The sequence below is a fragment of the Pelodiscus sinensis genome, chromosome 17 (genome assembly GCF_049634645.1).
Source record: "Pelodiscus sinensis isolate JC-2024 chromosome 17, ASM4963464v1, whole genome shotgun sequence".
NCBI lineage: Eukaryota > Metazoa > Chordata > Testudines > Trionychidae > Pelodiscus > Pelodiscus sinensis.
The window spans coordinates 28,538,780-28,553,394 of NC_134727.1; the positions used below are offsets into that span (position 1 = coordinate 28,538,780).

At 48.5% G+C, this 14,615-nt stretch overlaps 1 protein-coding gene across 6 annotated transcripts in view; it reads left to right on the forward strand.

Annotated features, from left to right (window-relative positions):
- Positions 1-14,615, forward strand: part of JADE2 (jade family PHD finger 2) — a 183,564-nt gene that overhangs the window by 126,147 nt on the left and 42,802 nt on the right. For all 6 annotated transcript variants that reach the window (XM_014570002.3, XM_006116052.4, XM_006116053.4 and 3 more), the window contains one exon: positions 10,896-11,107. In XM_014570002.3, the coding sequence (XP_014425488.1) occupies positions 10,896-11,107 (212 nt within the window). The remainder of the gene's footprint in view (positions 1-10,895; positions 11,108-14,615) is intronic.

Genomic DNA, 14,615 nt, shown 5'->3' on the forward strand with positions numbered 1-14,615 from the left:
TCCTGCCTCCGGAGTTTGGGGTCAGTTTTAGGTTTCCTATGGAAACCCGCCTTCCCTCTTTCTCCTAATTCATGAATAGCAAACATTTAGCCACACTTTTCATAGTAATGTCTGAGTCCTTGTCAACACTATGGCTGTGTCTACATTGGCACCCCTTTCAAGTAGGAATAAGAAATCCTCCGGAAAAGGGCTTATTTTCCGGAGAATCACGTCTAGACTGGCGCTTTTCTCCAGCTTATCCCCAAGCCGGAAAAAAGCGGCAGCCATGTAAATGCAAATGCCGCGGGGGATATTTAAATCCCCCACAGATTTTGCTATTCAGATGTGTCTAATCTGCATCCCTTTTCCGGAAAGAGGTGCAGTGTAGACACAGCCTATGAGATAAAGGTTAAAGCTGATTTTTGGTCACCGATTTTGCAAAGTCGAAGGTCCATCTTCCCCACTGTGCGCAAGAATTCAACGTAATCCAAAGTAGCGCATCCCCATTAGAGAGATTGCCGTCCACTTTGAGAGCTATGCATTGTGGGTAGCTGTTCCACAGTGCCTGCACTGCTTTGCATTTGGGGTTATACTCCCAGTGCACTCTGGGACCAAAAGTGTGCAGCCAGTGCTTATGGGTTCATGGTGTCAGAGTCCCATAATGCGCTTGTCTACTCCCTCCCCCCTTGCTTGAGCTCAATGGGAAACAGTCTTTTCATGCCTTTTTTTGGTCCATGCAAACATCATAGCAGTGCAAGCATAGCCCCCTTCATGGATCCCATTTTGCATCAAACCATTGTGATGTTGATGTCTACCATGGTGCACCTAATGGTGCAGTATTTCAAGTGTGTAAGGACATCACTACGCCGAAAAGAAGAAGAGGAGGAAACTCCTCCATCTTGGAGTGCCACAGGCATGCTGTACAGGCAAGCCCTTGCTTTGAGCCAATTGGAAACTTAGCCAGAAATAGATCCTCTGAAAACAGTGGAACTCCAGTTGTGGTGCTGTGAGACAAGCACAGACTGGTGGGACCACATAGTGCTGCAGGTGTGGGACGATCAGCAGTGGCTGCAAAACTTCCACATGCACAAGGTCACTTTCATGGAACTTTGTGAATGCCATTCTTCTGGCCTGAAGCGGAGAGACACCCAAATGACACCTGCTCTAATAGTGGAGAAGAGTGTGGCAATTGCCCTGTGGAAGCTTGCAACACCAAACAGCTACTGGTTAATTGGGAATAAATTTGGAGTGGGGAAATCTACAGTGGGTGCTGTTGTTATACAAGTAGCCAAAGCGATCAATACCATTCTGCTACGGAGGGTGGTGACTCTGGGAAATGTGGATACCGTAGTGCAAGCCTGGGCAAAATATGGCCTGCGGACTGAATGCAATCTGCCAAGCCACCGGATCCAACCCACGGACGCTGACAGGAGCCCCAGGCAGGCTCTCTGCTTGTCTTGCCCCACCTGCTCGCTGCTGAGAAATGTGGTATCTTTAAAAACTCTGAGTCTGGAGGGGAGGGTGGAAAGCTTTAGGATCTGTTTCCACCCCCAGCACAATCCCATTGGCTGGTTTCTGGCCAGAAACTGGCCAGTGGGAGTTGACTGTTTCAATAACAGGCAGCCACGAAGCACAAGGGGCTCCAGCGCACTTGGCTGCAGCCTGTGTAGGGGTGGGGCAGGCAGGGAGGCTGATTCAGGAACCAGCTGCTGGCTGGTAAGTCTCCTGGCTGGGGCTTGCCTCTGGCTTCTCAGTCCCTCCCTTCCCCAACCCTCTGCCCCCTACTCCACATACCTAAATCCTCTGCCCCCCCGTACCCAATCCCCACCCAGATCCAGCACCCCAATCCCCCGCCCCAGATCACAGTCCCCTCCTACTCTAGCTCACAATCCAAATCCCTGCACCCCCTCTTGTACCCCAATTCCCTGTCCTAGGTCACAATCCAACCCTCTGCACCCCAGTCCAGTGCCCCAGGTCACAACTGCCTCCTTCACCCAAACTCCCTCCCTTACCCCATACTCCCTTCTGCACCCCACCTCCATCCCAGACCCCACACCTCCTCCATTAATATCATGGAAGAGTGTAGCCCTCTGCAACTTTCCAAATTCTTGGAGTGTCCCCCCCTCCCGTCAAAAATTATTGCCCACCCCGCCATAGTGGATGGCTTTGCCACAGTGGGGTTCCCTAACTGCGATGGAGCGATAGATAGAACACACCATCTTGGCCCCCACCACCATGCCAAGGAGAGCGTAAACCACTAGGGGTTCTTCTCTATGGTGCTGCAGGCACTGGTGGCTCACAGGGACCATTTCACTGACATCAGCATGGGATGGTTGGGAAAGACGCTTGACACGCACATCTTTAGAAAGATGTATGCTGGAACTTGTTTCCCAGACTGAAACATTGGAATCAGAGAGGTGGAAATGCCAATAGTGATCCTTGGCGATTCAGCCTGCCTCTTGTTTCCATGGCTCACAAGCCGTACATGGGCAGCCTAGATCACAGAAAGAAGTAGTTCAACTACAGGCTGAGCAGGTGCAGAATGGTGGTTGAATGTGCTTTTGTGCATTTAAAGGGAAGGTTTAGTATGCTGTGTGCTCCATAATATTTGCGAGAGCAAGGGTGAACATTATCTGGCAGGGTGGGGGCCTGAGGTAAAGCGCCTAGACCAGGGTTTCCCAACCTATGGGTCGGGACCCAAATATGGGTCGCCATTACATTTCAAAAGGGTCGCCACGTGTCTCCCCAGGAGCTAGACACATATTTTTTGAATTGCCCTGGGTCACCAAGTCTTCTTGAATTGTCAAAATGGGTCCCCATCTGGGAAAGGCTGGGTACTGCTGGCCTAGATAGAGAGTTTGAGCAGCCAGACACCAGAGTGATGAGAGCAAATCAGAGAGGCTTTGAAAGTTTTATGAATGGCCAGTTTTGAGAGTCATGCAAGTTGCTTTCAGCCAGGTGCCCCTGCAGTCAGTGAGTTTGCCTGTAATCCCCCGCCCCATCCCTCCCCTGCAATACAAGCAATAAAGAGGCTGTGGTTCAGAGATCATGTGTTTTTATTTAGGGAATACAGGAGGCACAGAAAATAAATCCATGGTGGGACCTGAAGGCAGGGGGATGTCAAAAAAGCAAGGGCAGCCTTTTGCCTCCCGAAGGCCTGGAGGTTGATTGTGAGACTGCCCTTGAGTTCCTCCACTTCTCCCATGTCCTGGGGACCCTGGGGGTGGAGGCTATAGAACTGGGTGAAGAGGGAAAGTTATTTTGCATGGGATGAGAGGGGTCCCTCTTCAGGCTCGCTGCCAGGCACTCCACCACAATCGACAGGGACGAAAATATATTCTTCTGATGCTTTGTTTGCAGTTCCCTGCACACTTTCCTGTTCTGCTGCTTCACTATCCTCTCCTCCTGCTCCATCCACGTCTCCTCTATTCCATTTGCGTCTTAAACATGGCTTCCCTTGTCCGTTTTCACCTGCAGATTTGTGCAAGCTGGATAGCTGCTGAAACCGGGGGAATAAACAGCAATCTACTTGCTTTCCCCTCCTTGTAACAAAAAGTTACAAGGGCACACGTTACAGGAGATACATCGTGGTGCCTAAATTCTAATCTGTTAACATACAGCAAAGGTCTCCCTACAGACAGTGAAGATGTGTTCTGTGCCAGGCCAAAGTTAAGCTTTAAAGCAGCCACTGTGTAGCAGACGCACAACAGAGATCTCAAGGGACCTTATGGACTCACCAGATTTGGAGGCAGGCATGTTAAGGGACCTGTCAGGGTACCGTCCTGCAGCAGGGATGGCGAGGGAAAGGCAGCAGCTCATATGGCTTCCCTCGCCGTGTCTGCCACATCCCGCTTCCCAGAAGAGTGCTACTCTTCCATTCCACAGGAGCCTGCAGGTGGGAGGACAGGAGGGAAGGAGGAAGGGGGGGCCAAAGGCTGAAGCCATGCTAGCAGCAGAGGCAGCAGTTAGCTGACAGCTTCCCCTTCATCCAGGTTGCCATTCAAGATATGAGTCTTCTCCGAATCACATAGAGTGATAAATAGCCGAGGCTGACTGAATGTGGTCGCAAACCTGGGCCTTATGCTGCAATGCTTTGTGCTGCAGGGATGTGATCCCACTTACTGCTGGCTTGGCATGGGAAGGCGTCTTACTGTGGTGGTTGGAATCAGGCAGCCTCCCCAGAAACCTTGTGAGAAAGATCAAAGTGTTCCCATCTGAGAGCTTCCTGGAGATACACAGGGAGGGTTCCTGCTCCACCTCCAGACATGTTACTAAGCTGTTCCGGGCCTCCTGCGCTGTGCAGGCACAGACCTTGTCGCACATCACACCAAGTTGCCTTAACCCATTTGTAGCAAGAAATGGTGAACTCACCAGAAGTGCCCTCCCCGGGATCAGTGCCCAACTGAGAGATGTCCTGGGAGGAGGGGATTGGCTCCAAAGTGATAAAAAGTTCTTGGCTTTTGCTGATCACTGGTTGGCCATTCTCCTCATCCACCACCACATTGTCCTCCATGCTGCTGCTCTGAGTGCCTTGGGCAGACTCCACAGTCGGGCTTGGGACGTTGGTCGGGTCCCCCCCAGGTTCACATGCTGCTGGTCGTAGAAGTGGCATGTTTGTGGCGATGCACTAGACCAGGGGTGTCCAAACTTTTTTCAAAGAGGGCCAGATTTGATGAAGTAAACATGCGTGAGGGCCGACCATTTTGCCTGACATTCTTTGAACCATTAAAATTAAATGCAAATTAACTATTTTATGCAAAGTTTATTGCAAACGGCAAACGACATAACACCAACTATACATGTTGTGTCCAAATATATTTATAACTGATTTAGACCAACTGACATTAACTGAGATTTTACAATGTATTCATCTCAATTGAAAAAAAAACTTGCCTACACTAATGTGAAGGGTGAAACTGAGATCTGGACTGCAGTACATAGGCTAGGTCTGGTTCAAAGGCAGTGGTTTTGATGCGCAAAATGTCACGCAGGTGAGAGTCACTTAGTCTTGTCCTCACGCGGTTCTTGTTACAGTTCATAGCAGAGAATGTCTTCTCACACATATATGTTGAGCCAAACAAGCTCAGCATTTTCTTAGCCAATGTTCGAATCTCTTGAAACCGGCTCTTATCCAGTTGGCGGTAAAAGTTCACAAGAGAGAGCTGTTGGTGACGACTGCGTAACTCGCTGTCACAATGCAGCTCAATGAGCTCGAGCTGCAGCTGATCTGGAGCATCATCGGGGTCAACAGAGAATGGAGAGGAGAAAAGGCTGATCTCCTTTTCAATAGCTGCAAAGTCCTGAAAGCGCCGTTTAAACTCCCCAGCCAGAGATGCAATGTCTGCTGCATACCTGCTCGTTTGCGCACTGATATTGTCCTGTGGAAAACTGTTCATTATTTCCTGCAACGCTGAAAAATGTATGGTATTGGGCTGTGTTTGTGACAACTGCCTTATGAAAAGTTGCAGCTTTGTCCCAAAGGCTTTGAGGTGTGAATAAAGCTGGTTCACCGCTGCATCTTTCCCCTGAAGACTCGTGTTCAGTACATTCAGATGCTTTGTTATGTCAACTAGAAACCCCAAATCAGCCAGCCAAATAGGATCAGATAGTTCTCGCATTGGTTGTCCCTTTGTTTCCAAGAATTCTCCGATTTCCTTTCTGAGAGAGTAGAAATGCTGCAGTGCAGACCCCCGACTGAGCCATCTTACATCGTTGTGATATAAAACATCTTCGTATTCAGCCTGGATGTCCAGTAGAAACTGTTTAAACTGGCGGTGGCACAGGGCTTTAGAGCGAATAAAATTAATAGTCTTTAGCACCGGTTTCATAACATGATCATATTTGAGATGTTTAGCACAGAGAACTTGCTGATGAATGATACAATGGAGTTTAATAGCTTTGCCTCCTTCTTCGATCACCTTGTTACAGATTAGGGTTGATAATCCACTTCGTTCACCAACCATGGCAGGTGCCCCATCAGTAATAATCCCAGTAACTTTGTTCCAAGGCAGTTTCATGTCATCTATGGCGGAACTAACAGAAACAAATAAATCTTTTCCTCTTGTTTGGTCCGTAAGGCTCTGGAGGTCAAGTAGCTCTTCAGTCACATTCATTTCATCGTCCACCCCTCTCATAAAAATCAGCAACTGAGCTGTGTCAGATAGGTCCGTGCTTTCATCACAGGCTATTGAAAAGAAGTCAAAATCCACTCCTTTGGATGTCAACTGTCTCTTAATATCTGATGAAATCTCCTCAATTCTCCGTGCTACAGTGTTACGAGCCAGGCAAATGTTGGCAAACTCTTGCTTCTTCTCGGGACAGATATTCTCAACCATTTTCATAACACATTCTTTGATAAAGTCACCCTCAGCAAAAGATTTGCAATTTTTAGCAATTAACGTTGCCACCTCATAGCTCGCCCTTGTGGCATTTTCATTTGACTCACGGGCTCTTATGAAAAATTTCTGTTGTGACATTAAAACAGCTTCAAGTTGCTTCAACTTTTCACTGCGGTCGTGCCCTGTAAGCTTATCGTATGTGCTATGTCTCGACTGGTAGTGTCTCTTGACATTAAATTCCTTATAAACAGCCACAGTCTCTTGGCATATCAGACAAACACAGTGATTCTCTATTTCAGTGAAGAAATATTCCACTTTCCACCTGTCCTGGAAGCGGCGGCCCTCACTGTCAACTTTCCTTCTCTTATTTACAGTCGCCATTTTTTAAAATTGACCAGAAGGGGAAGGGATCATGTGAGCGCAGTGCCAGAGGTTTAATACACTGCCCAAGTAATACACTGCACTAATACACTGCCCAACAAGAATTCTCTTGCCTTTGTGGCTGTTTGTGGCGAAGTCTCTAATGATGAGCTCCACGTGCCTGAGCCCGCCAGGAAGCTGACAGTGCGCAGGGCCAATCGCAGATACTGAGCTTGAGCAGCTGCGGAGTCCGTCCCTGATCTCAGCAGCTGCGGAGTCCGTCCCTGCACTCTCAGCCCCAAGGTAGAGGGCTTGCAGGGTCAGAGGCGGGTGGAGAGCGCAGGGCACGCTGGCCTCACGGCGGCCCGGGGGCAGGGCGAACCCGTAGCCAAGCGGGGGAGCGGGGCTGTGGACGTGCCCTACATGGTGGACTTTAGGACCGCAGCGGCCGCCATGGACGGCGGCAGAGCGGCCGGAAGCGGCGTCAGTCAGAGGAGTGCCGGGGAGCCAGGAGAGGGGGAGGAAGCGGGGGCTGTCCCTGCACTCTCAGCCCCAAAGCGGAGTGCAGGGGCAGGGTTTGGGACCGTGGCAGCGGCGGCGGCGGCGGCGGCGGCCCGAAGCGGCGCGCTGAGCGCGCCAGTTAGAAAAAGCACCGGGGAGCCAGGAGAAGCGGGGGGCCGTATTAAATCCGACCGCGGGCCGCATTTGGCCCGCGGGCCAGACTTTGGACATGCCTGCACTAGACTGTCTGTTTGCCTCCTTTGTTTTGCTGTAGTATTACCTCAGTTTCTTTATTTTAACACAGCATTGTTGGGTGTCCCTGGAGTATCTTTTGGCCACCAGGCACTTTTGTGATCTTTGCATAGCTCTCGGCATTTCTTTTGCTATTTTGGCACTTCAAGAGGACTCTTCTCCACATGCCTCAGTGAGGTCCAAGATTTCCTGCATGCTCTTTTGCACTCCTGGGACCTGGAGCTCATGGGACTTGAACTCATGGAAGTCATGACCACGTGTGCTGCTCAGATATGCTGCCAACTCTGAGGTGTGCTCACAATGCTGGCCACACGGGAAATGAAAATCAAACTTTCCAGGGGCTTTTCCTGTTCATCTGGAGAGCAGTAGAGGTACAAGTTCTGACCAGAGCGGCCACAGTGGAGCATTGAGGGATTTCTTCCAGAGGCCAAGAAGATCGATTTTTTTCAACGCTGAGTCTCCACTACCATGGTTTTGACCAAGCAAGGTCAAAATTTGCGTTACTCCTTGTGAAAAGCAGGAGTACAGAAATCGACTGCAGTGGCTTTAGCTGCAGAGGGGCTGCTCTCCACACAGCAAGCCAGCTCAAATGGTCAAAGTAAAATTAATGGGAGTAGTAGGAGAGGAGTAGGTTGTGCCATCCTTAAGGATGGCATGTTCCCTTTTGGCACTCCCCTGCTGTGATGCAATTCCCAGCCCAAGCCAGTGGCTAAATCTAAGCTGGCGCATGCGGCATCTTTAAACAGATTGCCAGCGTATTGTGATTGAAATGGTGAAATGATTGCAGCTCACTAAATGCCTGGGAGGCACCAAGTGCCAGATTTGGGCTTTGAAATGATCAGGCATCCATCTGTTGGGTTCACTCACAATAAAACAGGTAATGTCAGGCTTCGTTGCATGTTGTGGCATAACAACGCAAGCCCTTGTAAGGGCCTGATACGGAATGGGGTTGACTGGCTTAGATTGTAGCTCAGATTGACACAGACGTGTAAAATGCCAATCTGAATGTTTGCATCGACTTGTCAAGCCAAAGTAAACTGTGCCAATGGAAGAGCGTGGGAGAAGAAACTAGAAAGCAAGACAATGGCCTGTTTGTTTGCCCACTTCTCCCAGCATGTGCACTCTGTAATTGAGGGCGTTTTTTTCCCTGCATGTTATTGGATCATTAGGACATTGTGCAAACGGAACACATCCTACCAGCTTTAATCAGCAAAACTTCCATGGAAGGCATAAGGAACTTTGCTTGGGGACTAGGGACTGAATCGTGGTCCTGTTGATATTCCTTTAAGTTTTGCCATTTGGCGTCAGTGGGCTCAGAATTTAGGCCTGGGTGAGAATTTCAAGATCTGACTTAGTATTAGCTCACCATACAAAACCTGTGCACTATATAGTCCCTTAACTTTGTAACATGAATATACAGTAATGGTCCAAATCTGTTGTAAACTCCAGTGGCTTGTTACTGTAATTATTGAAAATTGCAGTGTTGGGTTGTGTTTTGATTTGTTAAATAAAGGAACCCTTGTACACTGAAGCATCATCACAAGTCAAGTTTCTCTGCTGCCTTTAGACACAACACAGGTCATCTGATCATTATTATAGATGAAAGTTCAAACCTTCAATTGCTACTTTAGACCTTCAGTGTTTAGTTGGAAATCACCTTTACCCAGCCAATAAAAAATATTCCTGACCTGTGGGTGTTGGTTTTTGTTGTAATTCTGCTTCTCACGCCTCCTGGGAAACATCACATAGACTCTGTGGATGGTTTTTTTTTTTCACTTCACTTTTTCTTTCCTTCGTTACCTGACATGACTAAATGCTGTTTGCAGTCTCCTAATTGTTATGCAAACAACTATGATCTCACAAACAGGTGAGGGGAGACACAACAGAGGAAGATGAATTTCTAAGCAAAAAAAAAAATCTGCATTTCATGAAAATATCCTTATTATTATATGGATGAGCCGCAGGAGTATTAATACAATGTTTTTTTCAGAACCTCCGCAAGAGACACCCTGATCTTGAAGTGATGAAAGTGAACCACCGTTAGGCTGTGTCTAGACTACACCTCTCTGTCAACAGAGATGTAGATTAGGCATGTTGAAATTGCTAATGAAGTGGGGATTTAAATATCCCGCACTTCATTAGCATAAACATGGCCATTGCTTTTTTTTTTAAACGGAGCTTTTTTGAAAAAAACGTCAGTCTAGACCCGGATCTTTCGAAAATACAACCCTTTTTCAAAAGATCCTTTATCCTTCATAAAATGAGGTTTACAGGATCTTTCGCAAAAGGGTTGCATTTTCAAAAGATCCGCGTCTAGATTGCCATTTTGTTTTTGTTTTTTTTCGAAAAAGCTCCATTTTGAAAAAAAGCGGTGGCCATGTTTATGCTAATGAGGCGCAGGATATTTAAATCCCCACTTCATTAGCAATTTCGACGTGCCTTATCTACAGCTCTCTGTCGACAGAGAGGTGTAGTCTAGACACACCCTCACTGTGTAGCTAGACTTTCCATGAGATCGAGAACCATGTTCTGCCATTGATCCGTGAGTTGAACTCTTATTGACTTCAGTGCAATGGCAGGAACTGGCGTAGAAAGAAGCACCTGAAATGGAAGATGGCGAGAGACTGAGTTCATTGGAACACTATTCAGCAATGGCAACATTTCACTGTCACAAGCTACTGCGGTAGCATCCCCATGGGTAGCAATGATTGGCAGTATGGATAAATCACTGCCACCATAGGAAAGTGATATCATCCCCATAGTTGTCACGGAGGGATCAGCCTCTGGTGGCTGTATACTCACCACTAGTTTTCAGTACCGATGCTAGTGCAATGGGAATAAAAAGTGAATCAACGTATACAAGCTAAAACGTCCTCCTGTATCTGACCTTCTGACAGTATTTGTACTGACCAGAAACAAAGAACAATGTTAGTCTCAATTTCAGCCTTCAGCTCCCAATTTACTGTTGTGTTTAATTAGCCTTTGAATGGTCATTTTTCACAGTCTTAACAAATAATGCATTGACTTCGCATTGCCAAATCTTGTCTGAGCCCTTCCTGCAGCAAGCATCTTTGCAAGACTTGTCTCCTTGAACATTTAAACTGTCAGCCCCAATTATCCGCATTGATTCAGCTGAATGGAGATTTTTCCTCTCTGCCAGCAGCAATATTTTGTTACATTCTATGAAACATAAACTGTATCCACCATTAGAAATGGCAGTTTTCTGAATCACAGATCTTCTCATCCTCATGAAATCTGCCTCTTAAGTTAAAGCCTAAAATATCTCCTTTGTGAAGTAACGACTTTTTGCAAAGATTCTCCACAGGGAGGCCTCTGTGTGCTTCATCCCAGCAGGCAAAGTGTCCTAGGGATACCAGGGCTGGTGACCCTTTGTTTTTCAGAAGCGAGATGCGTTTCTTTGTTTGGCACAGCCGCAGTGTCATTCCTCTGCCTCTTGCCTTTCAGAAAAGCCACAGCTGGATGAGATCACTTTGGAGAGAGTGCTGGAGGAGCTAGAAACGATGTGCTACGAGAACATGAACATTGCCATTGAGACGGAGGAGGGCCTGGGTATTGAGTACGATGAGGACGTGGTGTGCGACGTGTGCCGGTCCCCAGAGGGAGAGGACGGCAACGAGATGGTTTTCTGTGACAAGTGCAATGTCTGTGTGCACCAGGTGAGTGACATCTCGTCATCCATGGGCTAGCGCGATGGGGCATAGCTGGCCTTTGACTAGCTAGAACAAACACAGGCTTGTCATTGAAAGTCTGCAGTAGCAAAGCATGGTATTGGCTTGGGCGCCTCTGCCATTCCTGATGTGAGCAGAGTGCTTCACCCCAACTCTGCCCCTGAGGTAAACTTCCAGAGGCCCTCTTAACTGATTGTGCCTGGGTTCTTTGGCCTCTACTCAGGGTTGTACTAGGGATGTAACTGGTTACCTGGTGAGCATTAGCCTTACCGGCATGCTGACCCGGTAACCAGAGGGCTGGGCCCAGCAGGAGCAGTCCTCCACCCGTGGAGGAAAAGCCCGGAGGAGCCTCCTGTCTGCAGCAGCTGGCTGGCAGGATTGTGACCAAAGGGCCCCTTCCTGGAGCTGCCTCCCACCTTGGGACCCTACCCCCAGCCACTCTGCACCAGCCCTCCACAGTTAACATTATAACGTTTGACCAGTTGACGTTTTTAATGGGTGTACATCCTTAGGGTGTACAGTCCCGCATGGGGACAGTTCAGAGCTGCATCAGCCCTTTAATGAGAATACAGAGTACAAAGCAGCATGCTGGCGTGGACACGGATGCTATTGCTTCATTTATGGAAGTGGGTCTCAGCCAGGGGTATCTGCCCCGGGGGTAAGCAGAAGTTTTCCAGGAAGTGCATCCACTCATCTAGATATTTGCCAAGTTTTACAACAAGCTACGTAAAAAACAGCAGTGAAGTCAGTGCAAACTAAAATTTCACAGAGACAGTGAAAACAATGAAGAGTCCTGTGGCACCTTAAAGACTAACAGATTTATTTGGGCATAAGCTTTCACAGGCATGGGTCTTTGCCCTCGAAAGCTGATAGTCTTTAAGGTGCCACAGGACTCCTTGTAGTTTTTGTAGATCCAGAGTCACATGACTACTGCTCTGATAAGAGACAGAGATGTATTTAAACTGTTGTATATTCTATATTAGGGTATGTCTACACTACCCCGCTAGTTCGAACTAGCGGGGTAATGTATGCATACCAAACGTGCAAATGAAGCCCGAGATTTGAATTTCCCGGGCTTCATTTGCATAAGCGGGGAGCCGCCATTCTTAAATCCCCGCTGCTTCAAACCCCGTGCAGCGCGGCTACACGGGGCTCGAACTAGGTAGTTCGGAATAGGAATCCTAGTCCGAACTACCTAGTTCGAGCCTCGTGTAGCCGTGCTACACAGGGTTCGAACCAGCGGGGATTTAAAAATGGCGGCTCCCCGCTTATGCAAATGAAGCCCGGGAAATTCAAATCCCGGGCTTCATTTGCACGTTCGGTATGCATACATTACCCCGCTAGTTCGAACTAGCGGGGTAGTGTAGACATACCCTTAGACTTTCTTGACTTGGGCGGTGGTAAGGCCAAGAGGGGTGTCACGGGATGGGTTTAATGAGGTCCCAAGAGCAGGGCCAGCATGAGTCCTGCAAAGCTGAGATACATGCTGAAGCACAAGCCCTGTTGCCCAGGGCCAAGCAGAGTCCTGAAAAAGGTACAGTAGTGTAGAAAGGCAGAGGGACTGTAGTTTTGCCTAGTCCTTCCCTGGGTCATGCATTAGAACAGGGATGAGCAAGAGGCCGCTAGCAGGCTGGATCCGGCCCACGGCCACCTCGCCAGCGCCCTCACTACACAGCGGCTCACCCGCTGGCTGCTAATTGTGCTGGACGCTGGATGGAGAAGCTTTGTGTGCTGTCCCCGCTCCCTAGCAAAATCTCTCAGCTCCCATTGGCCAGTTTCCAGCCAATAGGAACAGAGAAATTTTGCTAAAAGCAGGGGCAGCGAGCGAACCCTCTTCCCTCCCTCATCCCTGTGCTGGAACAGAGCTACGTGGAGCAGTCAGCCCAGTAGACAGGCATGGAGCCTGTCTCAGGTTCCTACAGGGCTGCTGGCTGGGAACCACCTAGGTGGGCTCCTCCCAGCCAGAGCCTGTCTATGGCACCCCTTCTCCCCCCAGCCCGTCCTCCCAACTTCCTGCCCCAGGTTACCACCCAAATCCTCTGCACTCCTTCTCTTCCCTTCTCCCAGGTCACAACTCCCTCTCAGACTCTGCACCCCCTCCTACACACTTCCCCCAGGACAGAATCTTCTCCTGCACACGTACCCCCACCCGGACCCTGCACCCCAAGCCTCTGTCCCAGATCATAACCCTCTCCTTCACCCCACATTCCCTCCTGCACCCCAGTCCTCCCAAGCTCCCTTCTACATCCCCACCCATTGTCCCAGACCCCACATCCCTTCCATAGAAGTGCAGTCCTTGAACAATTTCCAAAATCTTGGAGTGGCCTCACTCCTGCATTAGGAGGGAAGGTTCCTTGAGCCCTCTGTCTCACATGTTGCCTATGAGCCAAATAGCAGCTGGCTCTGAGCTTTGACTGAGGATGTGACTTCACTTCTCGGAAGACCAAAACTTTAGCGGTTGATCTTTCAGAGTTCGATTTAGTGGGTCTAGTAAAGACCCGCTAAATCAAACGCTGAGGGTGCCCCTGTTGATGCCGGAACTCCTACTTCTCACAAGGGGTAAGGGAAGTGGATGGGAGCATTTCTTCTGTTAACATCCCTCTGTGGAGATAGCGCCAAAGGTCAAATTAAGGAACGTTGACTCCACCTACGCAATTAACGTAGCTTGGAATTGCGTATCTGATTCAACCTTCCATATAAGTAGTCACATCTGCATTTTGGGCATTAATGATCATTAAAGCTCCTGTGGGAACAGTTAGACCAGGCTTAAATAAGTCTCTCTTGGACCTCTTCAAGGCTTTGAGTAAAGATGGAGGAAAACATGAGTAAAGATGTCATGATTTGGGTATGGTGCAGCAAACATCACAAGTACATGATGCACGGTGTGCATCTCTATGTTCATAGAGGGGCGCACTTTGTTGATGACACCGTGCCCAGAACATCTAAAGAGCAAAAGGGGGGGAGTTGTAGACAATGTTTCCTCTAATATTGCCATCCATGTGTGGAATAAATTTAGTTATGTGCACCAAGGCATGTGCAAATGTGCACCACTAGGAAAAACAAACCTAGCTGTGGGCGTTTTGCTAAACAATTGGGCAGCATTGGAATCTCTCATGAGCAGCCGCACAAGCACCCAGCTTACAGGAAAAATTGTTTGTAGACTGCTCACCGAATATTTGTATCTCTGCTTACCTTTCCCCGCCTTGTGTTTGTCTGTACCCATTACTATTTATCATAGGCTGTCCCTTTCTCTAACTTCATTCTGCAGTCTCTTGACTCTTGTTTTGTCCGCTACCTTCACTTTGCAATATTTTCACCCCGCCCTTTCCACTTAATGTGCCAGCTGCCTTTCTGTCTCCCCATTAAATTCTCCCATGGGAGATTTAATGACCATAAGTGCCCAAAATGCAGATGTGGCTACAGAGGGTCTCTTTAATGCATCACTTGAGATCCATCACTTATTGATGGACTGGACAGAGCATTAGTCTGTACATTG